Source organism: Melanotaenia boesemani, chromosome 8 (assembly GCF_017639745.1).
Source record: "Melanotaenia boesemani isolate fMelBoe1 chromosome 8, fMelBoe1.pri, whole genome shotgun sequence".
In the NCBI taxonomy this organism is placed as follows: Eukaryota; Metazoa; Chordata; class Actinopteri; order Atheriniformes; family Melanotaeniidae; genus Melanotaenia; species Melanotaenia boesemani.
Genome location: NC_055689.1, coordinates 24,129,115 through 24,141,996, shown reverse-complemented (window position 1 = coordinate 24,141,996; position 12,882 = coordinate 24,129,115). Strand labels below are relative to the sequence as shown.

At 41.2% G+C, this 12,882-nt stretch overlaps 1 protein-coding gene across 17 annotated transcripts in view; it reads left to right on the top strand.

Moving 5' to 3' along the window:
• Positions 1-12,882, top strand: part of LOC121643850 (receptor-type tyrosine-protein phosphatase F) — a 181,148-nt gene that overhangs the window by 119,692 nt on the left and 48,574 nt on the right. For 12 of the 17 annotated variants that reach the window (XM_041991410.1, XM_041991424.1, XM_041991425.1 and 9 more), the window contains 4 exons: positions 216-409; positions 5,957-5,983; positions 9,090-9,207; positions 11,835-12,407. In XM_041991410.1, coding sequence (XP_041847344.1) covers positions 216-409; positions 5,957-5,983; positions 9,090-9,207; positions 11,835-12,407 — 912 coding nt within the window. The remainder of the gene's footprint in view (positions 1-215; positions 410-5,956; positions 5,984-9,089; positions 9,208-11,834; positions 12,408-12,882) is intronic. The other 5 variants (XM_041991423.1, XM_041991422.1, XM_041991419.1 and 2 more) reach the window with 1 other exon arrangement.

The following is a 12,882-nucleotide window of genomic DNA, read 5'->3' as shown; positions in this document are numbered from 1 at the left end:
TAAGTGGAGATTATTTGATTCATGGCCCGTTCTGATATCAGTTGCCTCTGTTACTATATTTTGAATAGTTTCTGGCTCCTCATCAGTGAACTGAGGAAGATCCACCTGTCTCAGCATATTTTGAATTTTTACTCTCTCTCCCCTTAATTATTACTTTCTCTCTTCGTTTTTCTTATTTTTCCCTGCTGTGCCTCCCTTCCTTGTTTGGTTTCCAGTGCCAGGAGCACCCCCCAGGAAGCTGGAGGTTGAGGCCATAAATTCCACAGCCATCCGGGTCACCTGGAAGCCGCCCCTGCAGGTGAAGCAGCACGGCCAAATCAGAGGCTACCAAGTCATCTTCTCCCGGCTTGAAAACGGCGAACCACGAGGACAACCAAACATAATGGACATTGCTTTGCCAGAGGCTCAGGTACAAGCTGATGTCTCACTCTTGTCCTGTCTTTTTTTGTCTCTTCTTTACTGCCTAAACTTTAGCTATCCAAAGCAAACTTTCCACGAGTTTCGTCCTCAGCTATCCCCCTATTCCCTTCCATTCTTTGAGTTCACACTTCATTCCATTTAATCCAGAATTTTTTTATTTGTAGACAGCAGTATTTACCCGCCCCCTCTTTTTTTTTTTTTTAATCTTTTGCCACATGTGACATTTGACTCTAAATTGGTACCCTGCTCCCACAGCTTTGGATTAGCTGTCAGAACAAAATCCACTTAAATTCTACAGTAATAGCTATTAGATATTTTCTGTGTGCCGCATCAGGATGTGGCTTAGTGGAATCAATGCACCTCTCTTTGCGGTTTTAGCAGTAATACATATGCACTGCCTTGTTACCATGTTTATGAATTAGAGTTATTTCCCCGACACCACCCTTTACACATTAATGCAGGCAGCACCGAATTGCCCAAAGCTGTGCAACACCGTGAGATGGATGAGATTGTAATCCTTAAGAGGGACTCAAAGATTCATGAATTTCTCTAAACCAAGAAAACCCCACTCTCACTTTTTCCCTTCTTTTGAAAGAAGAGAAACCAGCTTAAGAGCCTCCCTCTGATTGTTTGCTGAGAGTAGCATTGGAAACAAACACATATTCCCTCTAACCCTCGGTGGCCTTTAACAAAAGCATGTAATTTGAGCAAGAAAGTGTTCAATGGCCACAGGAAAAACGAAGAAAAAAAAAAAAAAAAGAAGAGCCTCTGCATGTGTCTCTGAGCTGTGTTTGCTAATAAACAGTAGCGGCGGTGTCAGCCTATTATGACCTGGAGCGTCATATGCATCTTTCTACTTTTCAAGTCTGGAGCGAAGCTAACATTTTCAAGAACTATAAGCATTTTTAACAAATATTGATGAAGATGAGAGCCAACACAGTAATTTACAGCTAAAGCTGAAGGTTCAACCTCTTCAACTTTTTTTTTTTAATGTTTCTAGTTTCTTCAGAGGCTGAGAAATAAAAATTTAAATGGACAACTTTAAGCTGAATGGGTTTAGTTCCCCAGCAATGACCTTTGCAGTAACACTGAGCAGAATGATTAACGTCAGCAGTCCAGAAGAGAAATGATTTGATATGGTACATCCAGTGTGGTCCATCCATGGTAATCTTAAGCTGGAGCAAAAAAAACTAGATCCCAGTTGTATTTCAGGGACACCTAGAACTGCCAGTACAATTTTGGAACATAACATCAAGTTTGACCAGAGATAGCTCAGAGTAAATGTGACTGATAGCTCTTGCTGGTACAATACAGCCTGGGCATGTCTCTATACCTGGTCAAAGAGTGAGCCCTCAGCTCTCAAACAGCCCAGCCTTTGTTTTACAGCAGTGGTTTCTGGCAGCTGCAGCTGACTGTCAGGGAGCCCTTGACAGCCAGGACAGCACCGTTTGGTCTGGAAAAGGAGAAAAACATGGTGGCTGCTTGTCTTCCTGGAAGTGTTTTTCTTCATGTCGACATGCTCATCATGATTTTGTTTTGCGTTGTGAAATCTGAACTGAACATGACCCTACTTGTTATGCAAACAATACTCCCTGCCATGTCTCATTTGTGGCATGTTCACACAATAAACACAAAGGCACACTGTAATTTGGCGCTCGGTATATCTCTCATGTTCCAGTTTTGTGGCCAGGACACCTTTCAAACACACTACCCCTTCCCTGGCAGACCCCAGAATTTCCTCTGTGTTGCCTATGTTTTTCCTCCTCTCCCTCCCTTATGCTCCTTTCCTTCTCTGCTGTGGCCTCCTTTTTACACTTATCCTGCATGAAGGTTGGTTGAGTAATTACCAGAGGCTTGCGTGCAGGTCGGTTACCCTCGGTTGACTCACCTCAACAGATTGTTTTCTGCAAAACATCAGTGAGTAGCCAACCTGCAAGGACTTGCCCGGACGTCGTTAAAGACCACACAGTCAGCCAGCAGTCCCTTATCCCTGTTCGCCCAACTGGTTTTAGAACAATCCCTTCTTTTTTCACACATTTTCCCATTCACGTACCCTGACAACAAGTGAAAAAAAAAAACAAAGATAACATGAGCCAACATGCTTACTGCGCAGATCAACCTTGTAGGAGGCGTTCCAGCTACTCAGGAAGAGTTCATGACTCAGGTTAGAGTCATGCAAATTCATCACACACACACCTGTAATAGATGATGAGTAAATGATAAAAGCAAATTTCTTCTCTCTTGGTACACCTTACAGTGCTTCTCAAAAATTTTCCTTAGTTGTTGTGAAATCGTCTCCACGCCAGCCCTTTCACCGGAATTAGATGCAGTGTAAACCTGCCAGGGGGGGAAGCAAAATCCAAAATTTCCAGGTCTCGCTCAGCAAACCAAAACCTCAACTTAAACTTCAATCACAATTCTAAGCCGCTTGATTGAATTGCAGATCCTGTTGAAATCGCTATCGCCTTTCCACTTCTCTTTGTCTCTGTTTCTGGCTCCTTCTCACCCGCTCTCAGGGTTAGCTAAAATGCTGGGGGGAGAGCTAAGAGAGCTCGCCTGTGCGTGGGTGGTTTAAGCGCTTCTTTTCTTTTCAAGCAGGAGCCCACACATCGCCCTCATTTCCCTGCTAAATTTAAACCAGAGGCCATGTTAACAGTGTGATATTATCGACCCTTTTGCAACCACAATTCTGCTGGAATAGTGGCCCGAACCTCAACTAGCAGCTCCACACCACACAGTCTGCTCCATCGCTGTGCACTCACAGAGACTTCTAGGCTCATGTTTTTCCATAAAAGTTTGCAGAATATGGGGCATTTAAAGCCATTAGTCGCTTTCTGTGTCTCTGTATATTTTCAGCACTTTTTCCCTTTCTCCCCAAGTTTCCCTCTATTCAGCACTAGTTTCCAGGTTCATTTGGTTTGACCACTCATGCGTTTTTGTAGTTTATGTGAGCGAGGTAATGCTTCACTGCTTCTACGGCCTTCACTGCCCTAGACTGGAGTTGAATTGAAATTGGGAAAAAAAAAAAGGGAAAAGAAGCACCTCAGCTCGTTTCACTCCATCAATCATGACAGCTCCTTCTCTTCCACATCACCCCACCACCCCCTCCTCCCCCCTATTCCCATTTTTATAGCCACCCATCTCAGCCCATGTCATCACATTTGCATTCACTCGCCTGCAAATTATACCTCTCCGTTTCCTCAAACGACGCTTATCAGCAATGATGTGTTTTCAGCTTGTGTTGGTATTGGAGATATAAATGGAGGATAATTTATAATTCCCCTGTGGATTTAAGACAGTGAAAACAGTTTAAATAGACAGGGATTCACCCAAAGATGAGATAGGAACTTTGGAAGCTTGATCTGTTCACTTTTCTGTTGAGTTGAATTGGCAGTAAACAAATTGATCAATTAGGAACATCACAAACTGTTACTCATGGAGTGAAGCGGCAGCTGTTCTTAAATGGCACTTTTTTAGTACCCTGCTATGTCACAGATGAATGAGGCTGCAGTTTTTTAATGTACAGTATGTTTCAGCTAGTCACAAATGGGACCTCACTGATTCTCGCTCATGCCTCACTCCCCAGTTTGGAAATCAAGACCATCCACCCAGGAAAGGGTGGAGAATTTGCTCCTTTTGTCTTTTCATATGCCAACAGTCAATAATGGATGATGACCAGCATCTCTCCTGTGAACAATGATTCACTACTCTGTGAAGCTCACTGACTTTGTTTGTGAAAGTCTGGAGTAGCAAGGAGACGAAGCTTGAAAATGAAAAAGACAGGCAGCTCATCCAAGTTTGTCTGCTGCAGTAACTTTGAGTCTGGTGCCTTAAAACTAGAAAAAAAATAAATAAATAAAACATGTTGCTTACCATTGAATGTGTCGGTGGAGGAATGTCATGAAAAAACAGTATTTTATGATAATAGAAATATACAAAGAATGACATATGATCAAATGAAATCAAAAGATTATTCATTGCAGACTTTTGAAGGTCATTGGCTCCTATTTGGAATGTAATTGTTTCTCTTTAATAACCAATTTCTTTTCAAACATTGCAGATAAAAGTTTAGCTCAGCGATGAGTGAGAAAACACACTGCCTCTCTTTAGACAGATTGGGCTTGTGATAACAACAACTATGGTTGCACCATATATAAAGAATTCCTGGCTATCTCAATATCAACACAAGCATTATCAATATTGCAAAGAGAACAGAAAATTAGACTTGAAATAGGACAAGCACTGATGTTTTTAATGAGGACTTCATTCCAGATTGAGGAACTTCTTTTGTACATGTTCTTCAGCTAATTAGCATGCAGCACAAGTGGAGAAATGTAATGCAGCCCTAGTTAACCCACCTGAGATTAACACCATATATTGTTAATATAATCATTGTAATGTTCAACAGTGATGTATATTTGCAATTCTACAGCCTTAACAACATTATTAAAGTTTTAAAAAATGTTCCAACTTACGATTTTTAAAATTTAAAAGAACATTTTTTGTATGTCATATCTAATTGTTTTGCTAGAACTCTAAATAAAATGATTTATACACCTCTTTCTATTAAACCATGGATATTAATTTGAGCACATAAACCCCAAACAACAACAGGTAGATCACCAGTAAAGTTAAAGTGAGGTAATAGAATTGGGTGTACTGACCCTTTAACAACAATTCTTGATGGTTCAACATTATTTTGCCTGACCAGTATATCCATCTCCCCCGTAATCCCCCTTCATCACTTGCCTCTGCCCTCCACCTCTACAGTAGTTGCCATCACCATTGTCACCCTCCCTTTTTTCTCTTCTCCACTCTGTCCCTCATCAATGTAAGCATTGTCATCTCTCCCGCCTGTTGTCAGTCAGGCCACCCATCAGTGCGCTCCTCTGCAGTGACTGAACTGTGGAGCGCGTTGCTGGTGAACGGCCGCCGTTGCGTTCTGCATCAATGAGGTTTGATGTCACAGGGCTAACATAGCGGCACTGGTAATAGGATTTCATGCTCGGCGCTGACGGAGCCCCGCGGCAAGAAATGGGCTTTCACTTCCCCCAGGAATCACTTGGCCAAGCACAGCTAGCAAGGAGAACATTTTGGAAACATATTGAAATGTAATGAGAAAAGGTCCTCCCTCAGTTTTCTGTTAGGAAAGAGGAAATGCGCCGTAGCTTCTGCATAGCTGATGGCTTATGTCCACGATGAGATAGTTATCATATCAAACAGGTGCTCAGGATTTTACTGGCTCTAAAGACAAATGGGAAACAAGGCAGTGCATCATGTATGGCAATGAATTCCACAACAATAGCTCCACTCGTTTACCCAATTTGCTTTATGTCACTCAGCTTTCTCTAATGTCTTTTTTCTCTTTTACACCATCCCTTCCATCTCAGTTCTTTTTTTTTTTTTAAAGCATGACTCTTTTGACACCATTCATCTGTCAGCGAAAAAAAGACAAGGGCTTTTTTTCTGTGCCTGTTGTGTTGTTTCTGACTCATTTTTCCCCCCGCCCTGTGTCCCGTGTCTTCTCTCCCATCAGTGGAATATTGAAGAATCCACCGAGCATGTGAGTAACCCTCATGTGTGCTGCTGGGTTGTCTTGCAGGGCAGGTTCTTCTCCCCTCTGCAGTTTGGGGGTGCTGTGTGTGCTTGGTTGTTATGGATCATGAGACAGAGTGTATGTGTGTGAGTGTGTTTATTCCTGTGTAAGCTATGCTTGTAATTCACTCGGCGTGAATCCTCATGAAAGATTGTAATCCCATCATAACCACAGCAAGAAACATGCATCTTTATTTATTTATTTGTTTATTTATTTATTTATTTATTTATTTATTTATTTATTTATTTATTTATGGATGGGTTGTTTGTACATGTCTGCTTAGGATTGTGTACAGGTGAACAAATAATAACATTTTAGCATAAGAAGAACAAGTTACAGCTGTGCATGTATAATTCTGAGGCCTTCAGTACAGTGTGCATTAATCTCTTTCCACTACTGAGCATAAAGACAGTCAAAGGCTGTGTGTCACTGTCTCAGTGTGATGCTGACATTAATCAGGCTCACCTAACCTGCTGTCTCCCCCACTGCTCTAGATGACATGTCTATCTGAAGGGAGGAGCTGTGAGTTTTATCAGCACCACACATCTCTGAGATTTCCACCAGCCTTTCATGTTCTTTTCATTTGCCGGGATGGCAGCTTTCTTCTCCATGGCTGTCATGCAGCCCTTTGTTATGGCTTATTACCTCCTAGACGTCATATTGCACAACCATAAATGCAGACCCACTTACTGTTCCTAGTCAGACATTCAGTAAAAGCTTGCCTGAATAGCGAATGCTGTTTCAGTATTCAAACAAGGGCAAGGAAGTCTTTATCCAAAAGGTTTACAGCTTTTAAGAAACAGTATGAGACTATTTATAGGGGCTATTTTCAGTGACATTTAGTGCAGATTTTAAGTTTGAATAATTTTTTTTCCATCTGTTTATATAGCTGCACCAGAGATTCTTTCTTTATTTAATATTTATTTATTTAGTTAAAATAATTAGGACAGCATGGTGCATGCAGCTTGTTGTATTCATGTGATAACCCTAAGTTCGAGAATCTAGTTGCACTGATTCCTCCAGCTACGCCCACACACCATGAGTCAGGCTTGCCTCCTCTCCCTCTGCTTTTAGTGCGTTGATTAATACCTGACAGACATGGACCTAAACGGCATCAGAGGATGTCATCTGCTCACACATCTATATTTTTTGTTAGCATTCAGTGTGCCAGGTAGCTAATGTAGTGTGACGAGCCACAGCAGATGTCTACAGCAGAAACATTAGCATGACTCGCTGTCCCATGGAGAGTAAGATTTTCTAAGACATTTTTCATTTTTTAGTTTTTGTGGTATATATATATATATATATATATATATATATATATATATATATATATATATGAAACATCAATTATTTTGTTTGCTAAAAGAAGCAATTATATTTAACTATGTTGCCACATTTTTCTACTCCAGTGAAGTAGGCATTGGAGAGGTTTAATAGAGATGAATACATTTCTATAGCTAGTCGACTTGATAATCTCTGTTTAATGCCCTTTGGTGCAGCTCTAAGCATTTGCTCTAAAGAAAACTTTGAAGCTTTGCTTTTTCTATTTTCTGCTGAGTTTCAAAAGTGTTAGTAGACCTGAATCGACCTTGCCACTTCAGAGGGAGGGACTATCTCTGTGGCTGCCATTGCTGGGAATGTTAAAGCCATTTTGCATGGTTAAACTAATGAGACTTCCTCCATAAAGCTAAAATGGTTTTATGATCCAGTAATTTAGCAGTTTTTTTGCCCCCCTCGGTTTCTCTTAAAGGTTAGCATTGAAGCACCTAATGTCTCTTAAAGAGAGAAGCAGTAAAAAGCTTTGTCGAGCAGAGTTTCCTTATAGAGACTGGTAAATGTTCTTCTATGTTAAGGAAATTAAAACTTCGTTAGCTAGAGAAACAGCAATAGGGCAAAGCCATATATTAGTATAAGTCTGAAGTTTGGGAGGAGTTCTGGCAGGAAGGCTTGTAGGCATCTGTGTATTCGTCCTCTCAGTGGCCCCAGACAGAAACAGACAACTCCACCATGTGTGCTTAAGCCTCAGGCATTCATTTGTTCTTAAGTGTGTGCTCATGTCTGTGAATATACTTGAGTGTGTGCTCATGTACACATTTTTTGTCTGTGTGCCTGTACATGCATGCACACTTCTGTGTGATTTCATATTTATATGTATTAGTATGAATATATATTTATTGGTGAGTATGTACGTCTGCATGTGTGTGTGTGTGTGTGTGTGTGTGTGTGTGTGTCTGTTTGCATATGGGCTTTTTTCAAGCTCAGAGTGTTTAATTCCAGTGTGTGGGTGTGTTTTTATTCAGACCAATGCAGTCTGGTGAAGTGAGTGCCAGCTCTGCAGCAGGTTACCAATAACAGTGTGTTACCTCGGTTGTTTTTTTGTTTTTATTTTTTCTGCCTGTTTGTTCCTGATTGCTGAGTTACTGACTTGTTCAACCACCTCAGTGTGTCTGTGTTTGGTGCAAAGACTGTTTGGACACTCAGCCAGAGGAAAATAAAAAACCAAGAGTTTGATTTTATTATTCAAAATTCTAATAGTTATTTTTCTTGTAGATTTATTTCAAAGAGTTTGAACACCCTCCCACTGTCAGAAGTTTCCAACATTGTGGGAATTTAACAGACTGTAGAGTAGTGATGAGCCTAAGCTCCTCGGAGTTTAATCTCATGCTTATCCATGCAGCAGGCATGAACACTGACACACTGGTGATGTTCTGGTTCATTTGGTTTGTTGGTTAATGGGTTCAGCGTGTGCCTTTACAATTGGGCTCAGGAATTTTTCTTGACCAAGAAAAGTTTCTGGTCTTGTTTTGTGTGCCTTTAAAACATTAAATGTTTTGTTTCTAGGCAAACCGATCAAGGAATTATAAGTGGGTGGAGAAGTGGGGTATTAATCCTGTTATGGTTTTTTGGTGCTGTGTGATTTTTATTTATTTATTATTATTTTTATGTTTTTTTAGGGAGCTTGTTTGAAGGGGGTTTGTTTTTTTTTTTTGGTTTGTTTTACTCACCTCTGTTTCATTCAGGCTGACTGATTCCTTTTTATGTCTAACCTTGTGATTTTACCATTTTACAGGAGACCGTCATTGGTGGACTGCAGTCTGAAACCACCTACTCTGTCACCGTAGCAGCCTACACCACAAAAGGAGATGGAGCTCGTAGCAAAGCTAAAGTTATCACTACAACTGGAGCAGGTCAGAGGTGGTTTTATCAGAGTTTTCATGTAAAACAGAGAAATATATGTGTCTGTTTACAGTGAGGACTGTGGAATTATCTTTAAGGCTTAAAGACAATAACCTCTACCTTCCTGGTTTTAACTGTACTATTGGATTAAAAGATTCCCCACAAGACTGAAATACCATGTCAGTTTCAGTTGCCAGACCTTCTCAGTTTAGTTGAAATCTGTTAAATAAGGTATGTAACCTTCAGTGTGTTCAGTCCAACCTGTCTGCCGGCTGCTTTGTTGTAGTGAAGAGTTTTCAAGTGTTATTTATTCAACTGTATCCATTGAAATATCAAGGTTGATCAAAACGGAAGTTGCATGCTGTGTGAAAAATAAAATTTCTTTTTCGTATTTGGAAAACCTGCTTAAATTCAATAACATCGGAAATTTGTATTCAATAGTAAGGGCACAGCCGATACTCTGACATGAGTTAAATACCTCTGTAGTGATGGAAACTTGCCCCCCAGGTCAACATGCTAATTTTCACTTAGTCTGCGATTTGCTTGGAGATGCAGGAATGAACACTGTCCTGAAATGAATGTTAAAACCACTCTTTTACCATGCAAAGCATCTTGCATGTAGGTTCTGGATATGATAGACCCATCTTACTGCTCTGCAAGGCATCCCACTAATTAGAGCTGACACTCCAGTCAACAATAATAAACCATTTTAAAACTATCTTTACCAGTAATTGTGGTCCACCACAGTCTGCAGGATAGCTAAATGCCATCTATTTATATGATGGTAGTCTGCAGAGTTGTCCATGGGAGCACTAATTGGCATGTATTTTAGGATTTGGGCAACAAAGCTGCTTCTTGGAGTGGAAAAGAAATCAGTTTAAGTTGCTTAAAAACCCACAAATGTATCTTTTTTCTAAAAATAAATGTTTCCACTTACCAAAACCAAACATGAAATGAACAAAGAAAGCAGCTGGGTTAAAGTTGGTTTTATTAATCAGTTTTCACTCATGATTTTGTTTATCCTCATAAATTTCAAGCATTTAAAACAGGGTCTCAAACTCCCAGCCGCCCAACACTTACCGCGCTGTTCCTTTGATTTTCCCAAGCAGAAAAGAAAGGTACACAGTGAACACAGAATATTTCAAGAACAATAGACGTCACAGTATTTATTTATTTGTTTATTTTGTGGAGTTCAGTGGAAGTCTAACATGTCTGATATGCAAGGAAAAAGTCGTGGGATTAAAATAATACAATCTCAAACGCCATTACTCAACTAAACATGGGGGTCAGTATGAGAAATACGTGGGAAACGAGAGGAATAAAAGAGCGACACAGCTACACAGAGGATTAACTTTTCAACAAAGTCTTTTCCATAAGGCCAAGATGGACGTTGATGCTGCGGTTGAAGCAAGTTACGTGCAAGTAGCTGATATCTTGTGTTCGGAGATTGTTCGGAGTTGTTCAGTAATCTCTCTCTATCTGCAAACACAGCAGCGGAGCCCATTAGCAACATATCAAACAAAGCACAAACCTTCACTGCATACTCTGTGGCACTTGTTGAGAGCACAGACATAACAGTGCTCAGCTAGCCATTTTTTTAAGGGGTATCAATGAACAGTTGGAGGTGTCAGAGAAGTTACTGAGTGTGTGTCCAATACATGGGCCCACCACACCCTTGGTTATTTTTCTGCAGCTGTGTAACGCGCTGGTTTGCCGTAAAAAAAGACTGGTCGGCATCAGCACGGATGGAGCCCCATCCATGACTGGTACAAAACACGAACTGGTAGCGCTGGTACAAAGGAAGTTGGAGGAGGAAAACGCAGATCTAGCGGTTGTTTTGCACTGTATCATACACCAACAGGCAATGTGCAGCAAATGTCTGAAATATGAACAGGTCACATCTGTGTGGAGGAGGCACAGCATTCTGTGGGGAGAACTATGTGTCTGCTATTGATAACCAGCTGCAGGAGTTTGATCAGCGATTTGCTAACTTTAAGGCACACCATGATACTTTCCAGCTGTTTGCAGACCCCTTCTCAGCTGATGTGGACAGTGTCCCACGTGTGCTGCAAATGAAATGATTGACTTGCAGTTCAACAGCTGCTTAAAAATACTACATTCAGAGAAGCACAGGGAAAAGTAGACATGACTGCACAATTTCTGAGGGAATTGCCTAAGATCTTTCCCAGAAATGTCAAAAGTGTTTTTGGAAGCACGTATCTCTGTGAGAAGCTTTTCTCCACTTTAAACTTTAATGAATGCAAGTACAGGTTCAGGCTGAGTGATAACCATCTTGAAGCTGTCCTTCAGGGTTTTAACTATGACCTCTATCAGGCTACACGTGAGCTCTGGGATTTATTTATTTATTTATTGTGCAAGATTTTTTTACCAACTTATCAATTTTTATTTAGTCAAAGCAAGAAAAAATCACCTGTACTAAATGTTCCAGAAAACTATATATAATAATGCCATTTCTTGTCCTTTAAAGTTAACTTCACCATCCTATGGAATGGCGAAATCATCAGCGGCGCTTGAGCAATTTGACTTTGAGAACCCTGATTTAAAATGTCTTGCATTTTTAGAGGGATTACATTTCAAGTCATCTTTCTTTCGCCTTCAATCTTTTTTGTTTTTTCAGTACCAGGCAAGCCCACGATGATGATCAGCATCACCATGGACAACACGGCACTGATCCAATGGCAACCCCCAAAGGAAATGGTTGGGGAGCTGATGGGCTACCAGCTCCAGTACAAGCGCACTGACGAGGAAACCTACACCTCACGCGAGCTGAGAAAAACAGACGACCACTACACCGTCACCGGTACGCACAAAGGCGCCACCTACATCTTTCGCCTCAGCGCCCGTAACCGCGCTGGCATTGGCGAGGCCTACGTGAAGGAGATCAGCACTCCTGAAGACGTGCCGTCAGGTTATCCAACCAATCTCCAAGTCACTGGACTGACTCAGTCCAGTACCCAGCTAACCTGGGAGCCCCCACTGCTAGCAGAGAGAAATGGCAAGATCATTTACTACTTGGTTGTGTACCGGGACATCAACAGCCACCAAAACAGCACCAACCGCACAGCTGACACGCACATGACTATCCTGGGCCTTAACCCCGACACAACCTACGACATCCGTGTGCAGGCGTTTACCAGCAAGGGCGGGGGACCCCTGAGCCCCAGCATCCAGAGCAGGACGATGTCAAATGGTAGGACAAGTGGAAGAACACCCAACTAACATTTACACATAAACACTACAGGGATTTTTGTTTTGAAAACAGGATGTGAGGGTTAAATACATGCATACATAAACACAATTACACCACAGTGTTGCCCTCAGCATAATGTTCATGAACACATACATGACTTCCATATCACTTACTGCTGTCTCAGACTGTAGAACTGGCTCCGTCTCTATCAGCCGTGTCTTTCTCCTCTACCACTCACTGTATTGCAGCACTGTTTATTGATTTATAGAGTGCTAATCTCATTACGCGCTACAGTCACATTACCACGCATCCTCATCTCTCCATCCCATTACACACAAATCTAAAGCATTCCCAGCATGTACCTTCTCATGCATTTTGTGATCTTATACGCATAAGATCTCTTATTTATTAATGTGCTTGATGCCTATTTTAGGACACAAGTTGCGACTCCTACTGTCATGAGCATTCCTTGGTA